Below are 21,042 nucleotides of genomic sequence, written 5' to 3' on the forward strand. Positions count from 1 at the left end.
GGTGGGCGAGGACGACATCTCGATGCCGAACCGCTAACTCTCGAGACTGGGCCAGGACGAGCCAGTCGTCAATGTAGTTCAGTATGCGGATGCCCTGGAGCCTCAGCGGGGCCAGAGCTGCATCCATGCATTTGAACGTGAACGTGCGGGGAGAGAGTGCTAGGCCGAACGGAAGAACCCGATACTGGTAAGCCACTCTTCTTTTCTCTTCTTCGAAGGCAAACCTCAGGAACTTCCTGTGAGAGGGACGGATGGAGACTGGAAATAAGCGTCTTTGCAGATCTATCGTGACAACCCAATCCTTGGAACGGATGATGGCGGGGATGGTGAGCATCCTGAACCTGAATCTCCTCAGAGATTGGTTCAGGGACCGCAGATCCAAAATCAGACGCAACCCATCCGTCCTTCTTGGGAACTATGAAGTACCGGCTGTAGAACCCGGACTCCCTGACTGGCGGGAAAATAAGCTCTCTGGCCCCGTTTTCCAGCAGAGAGCGAACTTCTTGTCCCAACACCTGGCTCTGCACCGCAGTCCAGACCACCCCGTTGAACTTCTGCGGGGGGGTGGACCCGGAACTGCAGCCTGTAGCCATCCACTACGGTGCGCAGGACCCACGGGGAAATGATTGCAAGGCTCCGCCATGCTTCTACAAAATCCGCTAAGGGAACCAACCCCTCGGGGCTGGTGGCCGGTGTTATGCGTAGGTCCCCGGTGGCACCCTGAAGCGGAGAACCGCCAGGGAAACTCACCGGCGACCCACGGTGTGTGAGCCCGATCGTTTTCCAGCTGCAACCCCTCGAGGCCAGCAGACTGGTGAGGGGGGGGGGGGGGGGGGGGGGGGGGGGGGGTAGTGGGCCCCCCTACTCGAAACCTCTGGACCTCTTCCCCAAGCCCGCCGAGACTGAATGACGGTCCTCGGGCCCATCTTCTCGGGGGGCTGTGGGCGAGAGCGTCGCCTCGCATCCCAGGTTTGTTGAGAGGGACTACGGGAAGCGATGCTTCGCTTCTGGCTCCGGCGGTAGGAGCTAGCCGAGGGCTGAGCTCGTCTCTCTTCAGCCATCGCCATCCTGGACCCAGACCGGCGGGGAAGATATTGCTCAAACGCCTCTCCCTGCCTTTGGCATGCTGAAACCTGCTGACGACAGCATCCACTGCCTCACCAAACAGGCCAGTAGGAGAGAGGGGCACATCCAGGAGAAAAGCCTTCTCCTTCCCCTGGATGCCCGAGAGGTTGAGCCACAGATGGCGTTCCGTAGCCACTGGAACGGGCCGTCTCCTTGGTAACACGGAGTGTTAAGTCTGTAGCTCTACGGAGCTCAGTCAGGTCCTCCTCAGAGGGACCTCCCCCTAGGTCACAGTCTTTGAGAAGATCGGCCTGGTACGCCTGCAAGGTGGCCATGGTGTGCAGGCTTGCACCAGCTCGACCCGCTGCCATGTAGGCCTTGCCCACCAAAGCGGATGTCGTCCGACACGGCTTGGTGGGGAGCGCCGGCGTCTGAAGGAATGAAGCGAGGGTGAGAAAGATAGCTCGAGAGTGCTTCCACCACCCGAGGCATCGTTCCAAAGCCGTGCTGCTTAGTTTCTGTCACACTGCTGTAGTCCAGCAGAGGGGACGCAGTCAGCAGCTCTGTTTTTTGTTTTTTTTCTCAGTCTGTTCCATGATTTACACAACTCATTGTGTAAATCAGGAAAGAATGGCGAGGATCAACGCGGGGGTGGCACTCGGAGGTTACTGCCGTCCCGCGGCTCCTGCCCCGCCTCTCATAGCATACCTCGGGCGGGAGAAGCCGAGAAACGGGCCCCAAACGGGGAAGAGAGGAGGCGGAGTCAGCAGACGGGAAACCGGAAAAAGGCCTCAGCCATCCCGATGCCCTCGGAGATATCACGCTGCGATCCCCATGACCGTAGCTGCCGCAATGCTTCAGCAACCACGGGGCCTGAGCCACGGGGAGAGCGCATCCGACCGTCTTCCGAAAGAGAGCCGCACGAGACCTCAGCACCCTCAGGGACCGGGCCTCGCCATGGCCACAGGCAGCCCCCTCGAGAGCTGCCTGGGTGTGCGACATCCCCAGACAGGAACACACATCTCATGAGTCTCCCCAGCCACAATGTAGCGTGGGCATGAAAAAACACATTGTCGGAACTGATTACCAGACATGGTCTCTACTGCTTCGGCAGGATTTCCAGGTAAGACAATCTCTCTAAATTAATAGTTCCTGTGTTTGAATATCTCACGCAAGGTGTACTGCATTCAATGTTAGATATTTTCAGTGAATATTGTCTACAGTCTTCTTCTTCTACACTTCTACTCTAATGCTTCTTTTTGCCTCTGTCCTGGCGACTTGTGTTGTGCTTCTGAGTAAAATCAGACATAGCAATTATTCCTCGTTGTATGTATTTCTGTCTCTATCTGGATGCCCATGTGCCTCAAGCTCACAACCACTCTCTGAATGGCCATTGATGTTACCCTCCCTCCTCTTTCTCTCTTTACCTTCCGGAGCCTTTGTTTTTTTTTTGTTTTTTTTACCATAATGAAAATCACGACGGCTGCTGCCTAATTAAACAAGCACTAATTTCAGGAAGATTAAAGCCATTACAATTAGCCTGAGAAAATAGAACAGGGAAAGAAGAATAAAACACACTGTTGTGCATTCATATGCCATTTAACCAAGAAACAGGATTTATGAAATCAATTAATAAAATGTGTATTGCTCTGAAAGGGACTGTGTACAGTTGTGTGTCTGTGTATGTGTATGCAGAAGGTACCAAGATTATCATGGTCAAGTTAACAAGTCAAGGTTGTTGTGTTTTTATGATTTAATGCATACTTTTAGGTGGGAGGGGCCAGTCAGAGCGACACATAGCTCAGCAGCCCAATGCTATACCAAAAGTATATTGTGTGCGGGTAAAAAAAGAGAAGCAGAGGACTTGTTGAGACAAGCACATGCTCAGAAACATTCTTCCGTTGGCAACAAATCACAGCTTAGACAAATGTCTTGACATTTTCCAGCAATGAAATATGAATCACTCTTCATTTCCACGGAAACAAACTCCACTGGGTAGCATACTATCTACCAGGGCAATGCATCACTTTGTGTGTGTGTGTGTGTGTATAAGGGTGCTCATCGGGCCTCTATGTGTTTCTCGCTGCTCCTCCACCTCAGTGACTCTCACTTAACGAAGGTAAAACAAACCCACTGCACAACCTCTCCAGTATATCTTGAAAAGATTCACATAAACTCCTGTGTCAGTCCACTCAAAATAAACACATTGCGTTCTATAATAACTCATTAACAGACATGAAATGAAGACCATAGTGAAATTCATTGACGATGTACTGTCTTGCATGCTTCACCCAGAGTTTTGCTAGTTTGGTAGCTGTTGACCATTTCAAAGGAAGACTCGCCCTACATGCACCATATAGTGGAAATAATGACATTTTTTATTGCAGAGGTTTCCACCATGAGGAGAGCTTTATTCGTGCAGCCTTTAAAGAAAGATTAAAGGCTGCCATAAGAATAACATTTGGCAAGCAGTTGTGTTATCTCTCAGCTGCAGCGTCTCAAATTAAAAATGAATAATTTGGCAAGAGTTTTATTTCCTTTTCTAACCATGCCATATAAATTCTCCATTCTCAAATAAATGCCTTGACACTGAACTTGTAATAACATTATTAAGGCTTATGCTCTCGATATAGAGGCTTAAGGCGCACTTATATTTGCACTCTTCGCCTTAAGTAAGCAACATCAGTAGTACAAAACATACACACACACACACACGGTGTCAGAAAATTCTTTGCAACTGTGTCATCATCAGGGGTGTGCTTTAGGGAGAGACATTTTTGGTATGCATCATGTGCAGATTTGCCAACATGTCTGTCAACGAAACATTAATATGTAATGGAAACAGAGGAAAAGCCCAGAGAAAGCCAAAGTCGCAAACCAAATACAAGTAACAAAATCATCAGTCCATGCTCTCTGTTTTAAACATGTTCACACAATTTTGTTTTACCAATCAACATTTTGTCCATCAAAAATCATAAATGTCCAGATTTTCAGAAAAATTCAAAATCACCAAATTTAAAGAATTACTTGTTCCTTTATGGGTTGAGAAAAGAAAAAATACAATGATGAAAACAAGGCCGCTTTTCTGGTTTTCTACAGGACAAAACCCCCGTTCCTTGTAGCCATACACACTTGCTTAAAGCAATCAGTATCTAAGCATAACATCTCCTCACTATATGTTTTCCCATGTGTACTGCTGATGCAAATTCTTACAGTATTTCTGCAATATGTATATCTTTAAGTAAATATATTATTTATGAGCTTGGGTATATAGAAATGATAAATATCCACTAGGAAAGAAGATTCAAGTTGTGTAAACAGGAATTATCTTTTGATTATATAATAACTTGGTGAATGAGGGCCACTATCCTCTATCTAAACTGTCAGTATTATATGTTAAACACTTGCAGTAATTAATTTACAATTCTACAAATTAGTCAAACAGATCAATAGGTAAAACTGTAGCAAAGACATTGTACCCTTTGCTCAAATGTTCACCAATACTAGTATGTGGCACTAACATCTCATACAATGTATATCAGTTTTCAAATATTACCTCCTTAATGTTCTCCAAGGTAACATATGCAGAGCTAAGAACCCACAAATCTCACTTATTGCGACATTTAAATGACTTTACCTGAATTACACAAGAGCCCAGCCGACTGATGATGATGATGATGGATGATAGATATAAAGACAGATTACAGGATACCCCATTAACACTACATTTTTCTCAGCCACTGCGAGAGCACAAGTTCAGGAGATGAGCAGTAATTTGGGTAATTTTCTCCTTGCTTCACCCTTTGCTTTAATGACAATAATTATCTGTGGAAAACATCTGTAGGATGTGTTGTCTCCCCCTCCCTTCCTCGCCTCCTTTTGTCTGATAAATGTCTTTTCCTCTCGTGTCTTGCTAAATCACCAATGTGTCTCCCCTTCCTCCCTCCTCCTCATCCTCCTGCCCTTTGTAACACTCACACTCCCTCTGGTGCCCCTATCTCAGTTCCTCTCACATTTAGAGTTAGGGGTATTAAAATTCAACTTTTACTTACCCCAGAGGTTTCTCCAGTCTGCTGGCTGGTGATCCAACAATCTCCCCTAGAGTACAGAACATCTGACCCAAAAAGTCCTGAAAACAAGGAAAGAAAGAAGGAAGGAAAGAAGGAGGGAGGACAGGTTGACATATGTGAAGTGGAAAGACAACAAATCAGAGTATAGTTAGGAATAAACTCAGGAATATTCCAGCCTGTACTACTATACCACTGGAACCCATGCAAATGAGATTCATGTTCATTCAAATTTGCATGTCAGAAAAAAGGTGGTTTTAACATCTTTTGGTAAAAAAAAAAAGAATAAGTAATTAACTGTAGCATTATCACATGAACCCATGCTTACAGAGTACAAAGTGCGACACTTGAGGGCTTGCCGTCAGCTGTGAAACAGAAATAGCGCTCTCTGTTTGCTTAAAGACACCATTGCTGTGCTTTGCTTGACAATGTGACATCACAACCAGGTTTGTTGTGAATTGTAAAGCAAATTTTGTTGAACTAAACTGAAATGCTGCCATAACCACGATGGCTGTGTATGCAGGGGTTCCCAACTGGTCAGGGCTTGAATGTTCACTTAGATATCAGTCCACGGTCCACACGTATGGTAGACGAACTTTAACGCCCATTCAGTTTATTCCATCCATCCATTCCAATCTGGTTGGAATTAAAAGCAGCTTCCTCCTGTGAAGAGTCGGAGCTAACCAGTGTGAAACCAACACGTTCTCACTCCCAAGTTATCACACACATGCAAGTAACATGTTTATTTAATACCAAATCATGACCTTTTCCTAAACCTCACAAAGTAGTTTGGGTGCTACTATGTTTCACAATGTTAACAACTAGTTTAATTTTGAAAGTCTAACTGGATGTCGCATATTTATTGTTGTTGACTTGACTGCAGAGCCCTGCACATCCAAAAACAACGCACAAGGCGTTAAAAAGCAACTTGACCAAGTGTCCATATGTGACGAGTCAGGAGGGAGAATGTCTTGGTGAGACCTTAACATTTTTGTTCACAAAAATAAAAACTCTGAAATAGCTTAAAAATTATTAATTGCAACCCACTCGGAACGGACCCCACCTGTATTGGGAACCACTGGTTTAATGAATGGTGGAGGATAACAAATGACAACATAACTAATGATGGTGGGATTTAGAGCACCATGAACAATGAAGAAACACAACGGCGTAGGGCAATAATGTAGAACATTTTTAGAGACACACTGACAAAATATTAGGCTTAATCATGTCAGACAAAGAGTCTTTGTATCACCCAGCATTGATTTGGTGCATTAGGACAGGACTGATTTAATTAAAAAAAATCATATGATGTGTTTAGTTTTAACAGTCTTAAAAACAAGTATCCAAATTAAGGATTTCTTTACTTTGGCCTTGGCAGACAGGGCACACTAAATAATTCAACATCAGGCTATAGAGTGTTTCATTTCCGTGAGTCTCCAGTGTTATGCCCACTAATTCCACTCACTGTTATAAGGAAGACCCTGAAAAGTCTCACCACCTTCATTTTGTTTTAAAAACTGACACAAAGACACAATTATTTCTTTTCACATTGTGGAGCCATTTGAGACTGCAACAGTGGTTAAGAGCTGTACAGAGAGGTTGGCTTGGCTCTCAGTCTCTGGTTCTGATCAGTGACACCATCCTTCCTCCTGAGATAAGGATAATGAATGTGAGACAGCAGCCATGCAGTGTCAGAAGTGATAGAGATGCTGGGACCTACGTTGAGTTCTGCAGGCTTCCAGAAAGGTTGGGCAGCAGCAGCAACAACAACAACAACAATAACAACAATGACAACAACAGAGCACATCATATACCAAGACACAACACCATACCAAATACCTAGCACTCCTAGCACTGCTCAAGATGGCAAAGTGAGAGTGGAAAAGACAACATGCTGAACTAAAACTCCGAGTACACAGGTGGGATTAAAGCTAGTGATGAAAAAATGCAAACTCTAGCCATCCAAATACATCCAATAATCATCAAAACTGATTATTTTCAACATTTATCAATGCTTTCTGTCACCACAGTTTCCAGAATCATGGATAAAAAAACAATGTATCTATTTTACTAGTAAAACAAAAATTATCACTTAATGCAATGTATTGCTTAAAATGGAAACCAATGGATAAAAGCATTGCACAATCAAAGCTTTCAAACATGAATGTATAGCAAGTTATTGCACAATGCCTATTACTGCAGTACCACTACGAGAACAGATACAAATTAAGACTCAATCACAGATATGTAGAAATAGAAATTAAATATTTAGATCACAATTACAGCATGGACAACCCTGTTAAAGTCTAAAAACAAAGACACTGAATAAGGAGAAAAATAAACATTTGTATTTGGATACTTCTGTGATCAGGCAATAAAAGGGTTTGCTTTAATTCATCATGGAGAAAACGTGCAGCAGGCAACACTGAATTAAAATATACAGAAACAAAAAAACATAAACATTACCGCATTAGACCACTGATAAAAAGAGTTTAGTCTCAATTCACTCTGAACATCATCTTCCACAAAGCAATTTTTACTTTTTTCATTTTCAGAGCCATTCAAGCCAATAATTTAGATTTTACTCAAGACTGGCCTCCATTTATCTGTGGTTCAAGGTCAACGTATATGCACTCACATGTTTGGACAGGTCTGGGCTTTTGGAGTCAACATCATACCTGAAAGGACACAAAATGAAAGCAGCATTTTAGACTCTTATCTAAGTCGGGACATTGTGATTGATACGCTCTTAAAGGCAAGATTTAAAACAAACCCTAGTGATCTGTCATCAATGGGAGGGAAAAAAATGAGATCACCACACTTTTTCAGATGTTTGTTAGTTTAAAGACACAGTGTGTCTCAAATGTCTAGAGAAGGGAAAGGGTATGACGGTAATTGGAGGAAGGGTATGAATTACAGAAACAGAAAAGAGGAAAGAAGGAAATCAGAATAAAAGAAAGTAAGACAATATTTGCTAAAAGAAAGCCACAGTGTGCAAAGAGGTGGGTGCACATCATGAAAGATCAAAAAAGACATCAAATGTGTAAAATTCAGAATGAGCCAAGATAAAAAGACAGGATCGTAGTATCTTTTCAGATGTTACTTTATGTGGGACAGGAGGAAGGGTTCAACAAGACCTATTCTCCTCTTCGATTATAATGAGTTGTGAGCCTGGTCGGATTTGCATGTGAATATAAAGCTATGAAAGTGAGGGAAATGGAGCATATGTGATGTTCCAAGATTAAACATCTGATGAAACGATAGATCCTGTTCGCCCTGAGATTAAATCAGGCACACATAGACAAAAAAGAACATGAGAAAATTTTGCTAATAGGCTGCACACACTACAGTTTCTCTCACTATTGATAAAAAAAGATCAATTGATATAGTGTTGCCGAATTGCTTCAATTTTTATATGTGTGGTGATATAGCTGTAAAGGATATAATGGCGGGTTGTGCTAATTGGCATTCTGTTGAAGGAGCTTTCTTGTTTATATGATTTCAAATGGAGATTATTTGTGTCTGAAGCTTAACAAACCACAGTAAGTGCTTAAATTTCTTTGTGTCCAGCCTTTAAAAATTGGCAGTTAACCCTTCAAGCCAGCCAACATCATATGATGAAGAATGATACATATTGAAATATATGTTTTGAAAAATACCATCCACATGTCAGAAGAAAATGTAAATGGACTGATAAATTATCAATGAGAGAAAGACACTGCTTGATTAAAACTGTGAATGGTTCTAATGAAAAGGAAAATCTCCTATCACAAAACTAATCATGAGGTCAACTTAGAAACTTTAACCTTCAGCACGATATCATGTATGCAGCCTTATAGGCTTGATGGTAACGAAGGGGGCCACATGTCAGTTTACTTAGTTACTGTTACTTAGTTGAGCTGACATGTTTTAAAACGAGACGCTCCATTAAGGGCTCTGAAATACGTGCGTGATAGCTATATACAAGATATCATGCTAAAAGACTAAGGCTAAAGCTACATGTCCCAGGAAAAAAGCATCCTCCCCAGTTGATGATCTATGTAGAAGAAATGAAAATATAGGAGCTATTTTGCAGGGTGTAGCTAGTTAGGCCTGGTATTATGGCACAGTATTATAAATAAAAATGTATTTAAAATGTTCTTTCTAACTTCAAACTTATTGGATGGGTTCAATGCATATCTAAGAAAAATATAATTGGACAAGTAACACAGAGGTTAAATGAAAAAGATTTGACATGAAATATCCAGTTAGTGTGGTAAATGTAACTCCCTCTAACTCAAGCTTTGCTATGAGTTGCTGGAGTGCAAACTTCCCCAAGCAAATAAAGAGTAAGACAGAGCTGTTGCTGTAAACTGATATATTAGCATTTGGTTCCCACAGAGTGGATGTGACAAAACCTAGCTAATGACGTGCACCCTGCCTTAATGCTGCTGTGGTGTATGTTGCAGCAGAAAACACTTTTGAAAACATACTTTTGCACTTGTGTTTTTGGTTTTGTAAAGAATAAAACATGGGACAACCCTCTCCAAATTCTTGATATGTTGCTCTTACTGAGAGTCCCATGCACACCCTTTCAGCATGTGGAGAAAAGAAAGTCCTGTTGTGCCAAGAATGACTTGGTAATCGCTGTTCAGGGGCGGGGTTTACCAAACGTTCAGTTTCTTAAAAGTGCTATTGCCGGGCTCTCCATCAGCACAGAACACAGGGAAAGGAAAAACCTTGACAATGAAGGAGGACAGAGTGTAGGAGAGACTACACAAAGATTATGTGATTTCAAAGGAAATCACTCACAAGTCAAAGCGAAGGCTCTGCTTCTCCTCAAAAAAGTAGTCCAAGATGTACTTTCGAACAAAGTCAGGGTTTAGAGTGTTATCTATCACCTCCGTTCTGCCAAACTGTGGAGAGAAAGACAGATGGAGGTCAGGAGAGAACAATGATGAAAGGAAAAGCAAGACAACAAAACCCTATTTAATAAACAAATACAGTTAGTGCTGTCTCCTTGCACTTTATCTAATTTTCACGCTCTTGTCTTCTCTTTCTCAGACTCTCGCTTATTACACATGCACACACATACATTTTTAGAGGGGCCTGATTAATGGAGGTGCTTTCACACGCTGCTGCTGTGCAGAGGAAGCCAGGGGTGTGTTCCCTGCTTCCTTGATCCTCACTCCTCTCCCACATTAATTACAGCGGGATAACTCACTCATCAACCCCACAGAGAGACAGAGATAAAGGAAGAGGTGAGGAAAATGCGTAGCTAGAAAAAACATGGGCGGACTTGGAGACAAAAAGAGAGAGGGAGAAGAGACCTGACTAAAGGCGGACGAAAAGGTTGCAAAATTGGAGTGGAGGGTTAGGACAGAAAAGGAACGGTGAGAGTGGGAGTGGGAAAAGAGTGGGAGGGGAGAGAAGGGGAAAGGCAGTAATTAAGGCTTCCTAATTAGTGGGATTCTCAGTCCCAAAGTGCCAAATGCAGAGAAATATCCCAGAGAAAAGGTTGGCAAATCCACAGCAATGCCACATGCATATACTCTACAAAAAGCTGATTACGATAAGATAAGAGAGACTTTATTGATCCCACAATTGGAAACTTGTTATGATAGCTCTAGATACACACAAAAATAGAATTGAAAAATACAATATATAGTAGAAAGAGAAAAAAGTAAGAATATACATATACACTGTTAGATACAGGTGCGATTGATATGAACATTGCACAGGTAGAGGCACGATGTAGAAAATGAACACATAAATTTGATTGCACAGGTCAAAAATAAGATAGTATAGTTTAGGGTAAATAATATAGATGCAGTACAGGAATGAGGAAAAAAAGAATGAAGTGATGAGTGACAGTGATGAGTGTTGATGTTACAGTGTACTACATTATGTCATTGCTGTGTAGAGTCTGACAGCAGCTGGAATGAAGGACCTGAAGTAGCACTCCTTCTTGCACTGTGGGTGCAGCAGTCTGTCACTAAAGGAGCTGATGAGAGCTAAGAGTTTCAAATGAGAGATACAATACATACATCAATCAAGCCTCATGGAATTACCATATTTAATAAAATACTCATTACATTACATTAAAATGAAGTGTGAAGATTTGATTCTTGAGGACTATAATTATACAGTGATTTCTATTAAACATTGGTGTGGCACAAACACGGATACAGTCACATGGTAGCATGTGCTGAACACATGGAGGCTGTCGGCAGTTGTGTCCTATAGCATACCACAAATTTGCAGTTAAAGGGATAGTAAGTGATGGTAATCCAACACACATAAGACCTAATCGTGTGTATGACTCGGGAGGAATGGGTTGAATCAGTGAGTAATTCGTTCATTTTCACGCATGCGTGAAGGATCTTGGACTCTTACGTTCACTTATCACACGGCAGCTGCATGGGCTCCGTCAGCACAGGAAATAGAATTGATTAGTTCACAACTCATAGCAACGGTGGGTCTCTAGGTTTGAGTCGTTCGCCGCTCACATGGGTCCTCCTCAGTCTTTCGTTCATTCTGCAGGCTAAATGACTGCCAGCGCCGTAGAATGAGAGGCAGGTCGGCTGTCAGGTAACAGTCACTGGACTGACATTATATAGCTATTTTGCTTATTATGTGACATTTAATAAATCATAACATTATTACAGCGCAGTGATGTTGTGCTAACTTATAGTTTTAACACAGCCGCACCGTAACTTTAGTCCTGCTAGTGTTTAACATTACAGCTAACAGCTGATGAGAGTTGTTCTGGCTCCACTTCAGAGCCCTGACAGGGTTCTTCCTGGAGCCGAATTACCTCAGAGGTAGTCTCCTCTCCGAAACAAACAGACCCGGTCATTAACACACAGCCACATAGCAACGTTAGCGTTAGCCCTGTAAACAGCTAACAGATGATCCAGAGCCTGCTGGCGGACCTGGATCAGCTGTTAGCTGTTGTTTCACAGCTCGTGACTGGTGAACAACCTGCAGTGTTTGAGAGCGATGTCATGTGTGTTTCTCTGTCTGCAGAATCCGGACCTGATGTGGCCCATTCTGCGTCCAGAACTGCCAAACTGCTGTGTTTACATGTTTTTTTCTTTGTTCCTCTCTCTGTGCTGGAGTTCTTTACGAACTTGGTGGCTTGATCCAGATTATTATTAAACTGGCTGAATTTTAATAAGAGTGTGTTTATTCATATATTGAGATTTGAATGAACGAGTCTGTCAAAAGAGTCGAACTTGCCATCACTATCGTGCACAAGAGAGATGGGGGGAGGAGGGGCAGTGAGGAAAAGTTCTATACACTGGCACATTCGAATGTGCTGGGCTCCAGGCACTGTGGAGAAGGCGAGAAAGGAGAGAAACAGCCAAAGTGGAAAAGGTCTGAAGAGTATAAACAGAGAAGAAAGTTATATGACAAGGCAAGGCGAAGGCAGAACCTGAAAGATTTGAAATATGGGGGGTGGAGCTTCTGAGGGAGCACTGAAGGGAGGGGTGTCTTTGTTTAGCAGTTGAGTTCAAACGTCAACAATCCTTCTGCCGAATCACATACTCTCCCTTTAAAGGTGTGTCATCTAGTGGTGAGAGTGGCAAATTGCAACCAACTGCTCACCCACCGTGGTGCAAGCACGTAGGAGAAGCTATGGTGGTTGACACTCTCTGTCGGCTCTTGTGCTAAATGATATGTGGTCTTCCGTTTCTCCAAAATCTCTTCTTACTTCTAATAAACCAGACGTTGTCGTTGTCGTCGTTGTCCACGTTCTTCTTCTTCTTCTTCTTCTTCTTCTTCTTCTTCTTCTTCTTCTTCTTCTTCCAGCACTTTGTCCATTTGGGCTACTGTAGAAAAATGGTGTCGCAACAATGGCGATTACATGTAAGGGGACTTGCGGTGTATATAGATAGAAATGGCTCATTCTAAGGTAATAAAAACATAATGGTTCATTTTGTAAGGTCTTTATACACCACTGAAAACATATTTTAGCAACTTCAATGAAATTATGAACGACCATCTGACACACAGTGAACCTATGGCTTTTAGGGGCCAGTTGCCCTTTTTGCCAGGTCGGCAATCCATCTTTGATTGTAAAAACATAATTTCCACTGCATTTGTTGAGTGAATGTCTTTAACATGGCATTTAGTTTCATTTCAATTTCACAAAAAAAAATAGCACACCATTAGTGACTCTTGATGATTTCGGTTTCAATGTAACATTTGAGGCTTATATTCTTCGTACTTATCAGTCATTCATTTTTTTACAACCACTGGTGTCACGATCCTGTCTGCCATTTCATGTTTTGTACTTTTAGTCAGTTTTATTATCTGTTGTTTTGTTGGGTTTTGGGGTTCTGTCTTGTCTGTCGTCTAGTGTTTAGTAACCTTTGTCATGTCTGTTTCCCCAGTGATCCCTCTGCATGTCTGTCTCTGTTTTCCCCTGCTCTCTCTCTCTCTGCCTACCTGTGCATCGTTAGCCTCATGTCTACCTGTGTTGCTCCCGCCCTGCTCGTTAGTCCCTGTGTGTGTATATATACCTGGTGTTTCTGTCTTGTCTTTGTCGGGTCATTGTATGCTGTCTCCCTGTGTTGCGTGTAGATGCTCTGTCGTGTGATGTTCTGTTTGCCTGCTTGTCGTGTCACCCTGTTTTCTGTGGATTTGGATTTCTGTTTGGATTACCTGTTTTGGATTTTGGACTCAGCCACTCTTTGTAAGTGTGCTTGCCTTTAGTTTGTTGTATTAAAACCCTTCTGAACTGTTCCTGCACCTCTCTACGTGTCCTGCATTTGGGTCCTGCAGCCTGCTGAACCCTGCCTACCACCACTTACCGTGACAACTGGATTATTAATACAATTCCCAGTAAGTGTAATGAGAGTATTGCTGTGTTGTGTCTCTTGCCTGCAGTTTGCAATAAATATGAAAAAGCTGATGCTTCATATCACACACAACTGTGTTTTAGTGGAAAGCTGCCAAACTCTACAATTCCAGTCAATGTCAGAGAAGTAATTTGTGAGTAGGAGTCAATCTTGTTTTTCCCATAATGTGGACGGCAGGTACTGTAGGTGGATGTGTGAGTTAACCTTTTCACTCTATACAGTAAAAACAACAAATACAACACATTGTGGGCAATTAGGACAACACAACTGCTATAAAAAGCCGCACTTCAATATCGTTACACAATGTTGAACACCTCTCTGAACTCTGTTTTTTATGGTTGTATTTGTCTCAGTGTGAACCCACTGACTGAGGATCTAAATATAACACCAGTGGAGGAGAAAAGTAGAGATAAGGACACGGATGCTGAATCTGTGAACCCCTCAGACTTTCTAAGAGACCCTAAGGTGTTGATGAGGCTGTGAGCACATGTTCCTAAAGAGGCGGGTGATGGCAAAGATGAGGTCCATAATGTGATTTCCCTGCTGAGTGGAAGAGACAATACCGTGCTGCAGAGTTCATTAGACATTGCTGGCCTGCTGGAGCCAGCTAATGAGAATCTGGCAAGTCTCTGACCTGCACCCTCGACATATACACATACAGTACACACACCGCGCACATATGGCAAATTGAACTCTTCAGGCTTGCAACAGCTACTATAGAGACCTGTGGCGTCTGATACTGAAATCAGAGCAGGTCCCTAGAACACAGGAAAAATCACTTACACACATTAAGCGAGACCATGGTGTAAAATAAAGGCTCCAGCATAGGAGAGCGATAACAGGACATGAATCTGATCCTTCATTATGTTTGTGGTTCTTATGTACTTATGTGATTTTAGTATCTTCTTCCCTGGGGCACACACAAACAATGGCGGGGGGGGGATTGTGAATGTCATGAAGTTCATTGGCCAACATGGATTTTTTTTCTTCTTGTACCATGTTCAGCAAACAGTAACACAATGCTGAAACAATGAGTGTTGTGGGGTCTTGTGTTCTAGTAGTAAATGACAGTAGTGTTGGCCTGTGTGTTTCTGTTTTGGCCTTCAGTGAAAAGCACTGGGGTGTGTTTAAAATTCCCAAAGATGGAGCAAGAAACACACAGAATTTTGAGAAGCCCCACAGGAATGACAGAGAGTTAAGGGTACTTTAGTTGTTGAGGGAGGAAAAGAGCCAAACAACCAGCTTACAAAAGCATCGCTTTCTTACACACGCGACAAGCGCTGCGCAGGCTTCATGGGAAAACAAATCCTACAGTTTGTTAGACCTTCGAGTCGGCGCTGTGTCCACACTTACACTCTGGTACAGCTACTGTACATGTGGTAGCGTGTGATGTCACAGGCAAACAGGACAGCGGTTAAAAGATCAAAAAGGTCTGCGATGTTACATCTTCATTAAGATCCTGTAAATTAGCACCATCCACTGTCTCACTTGCTCTTTCTCTACAGTGGAGAACACAAGATCAAAGAAAAAGCAGCTTTTCACCATTTTGGTGGTGAATACAGTGGTTATGCTTTAGAGATATATATATATATATATATATATAAGGAGGGGAGAATGGTCACGGAGTGTGCTTCTTCTTTTAAGATACGTTTTTGGCATCTTGCCTTTATTTGACAGCCAACTGCAGAAACGCATGTTTCCGTGAGTTGTTTAAAAACAGGTTTCTTTTCTTATCAAAGTGTATTTCTGAGAATGCTCGCTGTACACCATGTTATAAATTGATTATAACATGACCAGGTGTCTTTTATACAGGTAATGAGCTGAGATTAGGAGCATACCCTTAAAGGGAGTGCTCCTAATCTCAGTTTGTTACCTCTATAAAAAGACACCTGTCCACAGAAGCAATCACTAAATCAGATTCCAAACACTCCACCACGGCCAAGACCACAGAGCTGTCCAAGGATGTCAGGGACAAGATTGTAGACCTACACAAGGCTGGAATGGGCTACAAGACCATCGCCAAGCAGCTTGGTGAGAAGGTGACAACAGTTGGTGTGATTATTCGCAAATGGAAGAAACACAAAAGAACGGTCAGTCGCCCTCAGTCTGGGGCTCCATGCAAGATCTCACCTCGTGGAGTTGCTACACGGGAGGATTTTGTCAATGATCTCAAGGCAGCTGGGACCAAAGTCACAAAGACAACAATCGGTAGCACACTACACCATGAAGGACTGAAATCCTGCAGCGCCAGCAAGGTCCCCCTGCTCAAGAAAGCACATGTACAGGCCCGTCTGAAGTTTGCCAATGAACTGAATGATCTGAATGATTCAGATAAGTACTGTGTGAAAGTTTTGTGGTCAGATGAGACCAAATAAGAGCTCTTTGGCATCAACTGAACTCACTGTGTTTGGAGAAGGAGGGATGCTGCCTATGACCCCAAAAACACCATCCCGAACACCATCAAACATGGAGGTGGAAACATTATGCTTTGGGGGTGTTTTTCTGCAAAGGGCCAACTTAGCAGAAACAGGGACAACTTCCCCGCATCAAAGGAAAGATTGACGGGGCCATGTACCGTCAAATCTTGGGTTCGAGCCTCCTTCACTCAGCCAGGGCATTGATAATGGGTTGTGGATGGATATTCCAGCATGGCAGACCCAAAACACACGGCCAAGGCAACAAAGGAATGGCTCAAGAAGAAGCACTTTAAGTTGTCGAGTGGCCTAGCCAGTCTCCAGACCTTAATCCCGTAGAAAATCTGTGGAGGGAGCTGAAGGTCTGAGTTGCCAAATGTCAGCCTTCGAGGCTTAATGACTTGGAGAAGATCTGAGTGGGACAACATCCCTCCTGAGATGTGTGCAAACCTGGTGGCCAACTACAAAAAATGTCTGACCACCTTTTGCCACCATATACTAAGTCATGTTTTGCAGAGGATCAAATACTTATTTCACTCATTTGAATGCTAATTATTTATTAACATTTTTGCGTTTTTCTGATTTTTTTTTGCTGTTGTTCTGACTCTCACTGCTCAAATAAACCTACCAATAAAATTATAGAGTGATAAATTCTTTTTCAGTGGGCAAACGTACAAACTCAGCAGGGGATCAAAAAAAAATAAATTCCCTCACTGTATATTCTGATATAATATGAATTGATCAACAAATGAAGCATTAAACATGAAAACGGACAGAGTTAACATGTCACATAGCACAATCATGTTGTCCAACTATCCGCATATGAGACTGAGACCAGTTTTCTTTACTGCAACCGAGTGACATAACAGCTTTCATACTTCACTAAATGTACTGAACTCTCGGGGAAAACGGCCTCTGGACCTGCAAAAATCCCTCCAATAAGCCTAAGCATAAAATCACCCTAAAAGTATTTCCCCCCCATTCGTCATCTGATCAAGACCTTCACAAAGAGCGCCAGCTGCATTAACACGACAGACATTAAGGCTTGCACAACAGGAGGTGGAAATCATCATCAAATGTGACCCAAGCCTGACCCCCATGCCAGAGGGTCCTGTCATAAATTGTTATTTAAAAGTCTGTGGTGAGTCACCTGTTTGGCTTTGCTTGTTCTGTCTGAGGTTTGAGAGTGTTCAGTCTCACACAGCGTCACCTGGAGCCACAACAACCGCTTCTTACCGGTATGATCATGGATGTGATGGTTTACCTCCGTGAGGAACTGACTGCTTAAAATGTTCCTATTTTTAGTACAAAATCTGTGAACGTGACAGAACAAAGTATAATTTGATTTGAAAAGGAACTAAAGCGAAATGCTCGTTACATTAATTATGTTTCACGTGCTTGATGGGATTAACACAATCAGTGGTTGTTAAACTAGAAAAAACAAAGGGCCCGTTGTGAGAAGTGCAAAAGAGAGCTTTATGATGGGAAGATCTTTACATATGCGTACGCCTGTGCTTTAAGTATATACACATATGTATACACATTTTCTCACAAACACACGCAAACAACACAGTCCCCCGCAGTCCCTCAGCTACGTTTGAATGAAAGCCCACACAGCCATCTGCTTTGAGCGGGTAAACACATGAGCAGGAGATGAGGGTCATCTGACTGTGTAAATACACATGAATTCCACTAAATTATGATCCATTATCCATCCACAGTGGTCTGAAAAAACGGTTTGCATCATGGGATGCGTGATAATGTCAAATATGGGGGCTGACAACAAAGACAACGACAGTCGTCTGTTTTGGGAATGTGTGCATAAGCCTGCACAGGAATATGTTTTAAGCACTTTGTAGCTCAGCTTTCCAAGGCATACGGCCGGTGATATTCTATATTTTCCAATGGTGGACAGTAATTAAGTACATTGAGGTACAAATTTGAGGTATTTATACTTTACTTGAGTATTATCTTTTCATGCCGATTTCTATATCTACTCCACTACATCTTGGAGGGAGATATTGTACTTTTTACTTCACTACATTTATCTGACAGCTTTAATTAGATTTTTACACACAAAACATATAAAGAGTGAATATGTTTTGTTGTAAATTAAATTAAGTACATCTGACACGATTATTAGATTGGCATTGAAATTATCTGGCAACAACTTTGATGGTTTAATATATATTCTTTTTTTTTCAATTAACCTTTTATTGATTCCATTCAGCATTGTCCCATTAGCATTTAACATCTCATACATATGTTTTCCATGTATACAGAACATGCAAATACTTCACATCAGGGATCAAAAACATAATAGAGAAAAATGAACAATTAAACACATAATTCAGTACACTACAGATGAGTACACTTTTCCCTACCATCCACATTTTTCATTCCCATCTTATAAAGACCTTTCTCTCCTGATGAAGGTAATATAATGCTGAACACAATCTTGTGAATGTTTAACATTTAAAATTTGTACCAAGAACCAAGGGGGTCCATAAGATACATTGCTTTTATCAGATAAAGTCTGTACTCAAAGGTGTTACAAAATCAACCCAGTTATTCCATAAATTCTTAAATTGATCTGATTCTAACTGAAAAAGTCAACTAAAAATATTATGCATCACTTCAACCCAATGCTCCATTTTAGGTACCTCCGTTTTCAGCCACTTCCTGGTGATGGCTATTTTACCCGCCACTAACTGAATAAATGTTTATCCCCTGAATTTGTTATTCTCTGGTTCCCTTTTCCAAAGTACAAAACAACAAATGTAAATGGAAGTTCCACTTTCAAAATTTTCTCCATGCTTTTCTTTAATTCTTGTCAATAAGGTATAATAGAGGGGCATAACCAAAATATATGGAAATGATTGTCATTATTTTCTCCACATAGTCTCCAACATCTTGTACCCTGATATTTCTGTTGTGCTGGTGTGTAATAAAATATCTCACTATGTTCTGCTAACCATATTCTCTCCATGAGAGGGTGTATGTTGTCTTCCATTGTTGTTCATTGATCTCTTCCCATTCCTCCTCAGAGAACATCCGTCCCTCTTCCTTCTTCCACTTTTCTTTTATATATCATGTATTATGGCCTTTTAAATTTTCCACTTCTTTATACAATTTTGAGATTAATTTCTTGCCCAGGTCTGATTCATATGCTTAAATAAATAATTTAATTATCCTCGACTCTACCTCATCTAAACTAGACTTTTTTCTAGTTTCCTCCATATAATGCCACTACTGTAAATATCTGTACAAATCCTGATTTTTTCTTGAAAACTTTTAATTTTCTTCTTCTGAAAGAGCTCCCAAAATATTGTTGGTCCCCCGTCCCATCTACTGAAGCCTCTATCTAATGTATTAGGTGTAAAATCTGAATCATGTACAATCCAACGCAGTAACCTACTCTGCTCTGTAAGGCTATTCTTTGATACAATCTCAAGGCAAATATTAACGGATAAACCCAACCATGGATTTAGCTCCTCATTAAGATGTTTTCTCAGTTTTTTATCATTTATTATGGCCTGTATTGGAATAGTGGATGTGTGGCCTTCAATGTCTTTCCATCTCGCCCTGTAGGCAGGATTACACAAGGTCCACATAGTTTTAAGTCTATACCTTTTATATCTTCATTTTGTTTTGTCCATTGGCTCAGGGGTTCCAAATAAATCGCAAAGAGGAGAGGGCTAATTGATCCGCCTTGATCTTGATCCTAGCTGTGGGTTTATTATAAAGAGAGTTTTGACAAATATTTCATGAAAACCAAAGCATTCCATCACCATATACAAGAAATCCCACCTGACAGTCAAATGCCTTTTTCTGCATCAAATCCCACTATTTTTGCTTCTAATCTTTTTTTGTTGATGCGCCAAATATTGTCCTGTGTCTGTCTATGTTTTATATATCCAGTCTGGTGTTGATGAATTTTATCTGCCAGAATAGTTTCTAAACGTCTGACTAGGATGGCAGTGAATAGTCTGTAGTCTTGGTTAAGAACATTCCAATTTGTCCTTTCCTTCTTTTGGAATGACCGAAATGAAGGCTTCCCTCCAAGAGTTTGGGATTTCTCCCTTTTTTAGCACCCAGTTAAATGCATTCTTTAGCAGGGGGATCAATGGTTCCCGAAGCACTTTGTAAAACTCAGATGTGGATCCATGCGTGCCTGGAGCCTTGTTTGTCTTCAGCTTTGAAATTGCTGAGTTGATTTCTTCTGTCGAGATTTCCTTGGTCAGAGGTGAGTTATGCAGTGTTGGGCAAGCTACTTGGAAACTGCAGTGAGCTAAGCTACAGCTACTCTACAATAAATGAAGCTTCGCTACACAGAAGCTTTAATAGTTAGGTCATATAAATACACACACACACACACGCACACACACACACACACACACACACACACAGTAGGCTATAGGCCTAGTTTATATTGAACTAACTTCATTCCACAGTAGCAATAGAAGAAAGACTAAAAACCTGCTCCAAACAGTGTGTGTGTGTGCGAGAGACAGAGCTAAATCAGACACACAGGAACTATCCTACTTAATGTCATATCATTACAGCTAAATGTATTTCCTCATGCAGCAAACGGAGAACCATTGTTGCTTGTATAAACTAACTTCATTATCACATTATTAATTAATT

The 21,042-nt window shown here is 41.7% G+C and overlaps 1 protein-coding gene across 1 annotated transcript in view; it reads right to left on the minus strand.

The window, feature by feature from the left end:
* Positions 1–21,042, minus strand: part of cpne5b (copine Vb) — a 157,355-nt gene that overhangs the window by 100,351 nt on the left and 35,962 nt on the right. The window contains exons 4-6 of the mRNA XM_046029370.1: positions 9,927–10,030; positions 7,774–7,813; positions 5,118–5,194 (exon numbers count right to left, since the gene is read on the minus strand). Coding sequence (XP_045885326.1) covers positions 5,118–5,194; positions 7,774–7,813; positions 9,927–10,030 — 221 coding nt within the window. The remainder of the gene's footprint in view (positions 1–5,117; positions 5,195–7,773; positions 7,814–9,926; positions 10,031–21,042) is intronic.

The sequence above is a fragment of the Micropterus dolomieu genome, linkage group LG18 (assembly GCF_021292245.1).
Source record: "Micropterus dolomieu isolate WLL.071019.BEF.003 ecotype Adirondacks linkage group LG18, ASM2129224v1, whole genome shotgun sequence".
Taxonomy (NCBI): Eukaryota; Metazoa; Chordata; class Actinopteri; order Centrarchiformes; family Centrarchidae; genus Micropterus; species Micropterus dolomieu.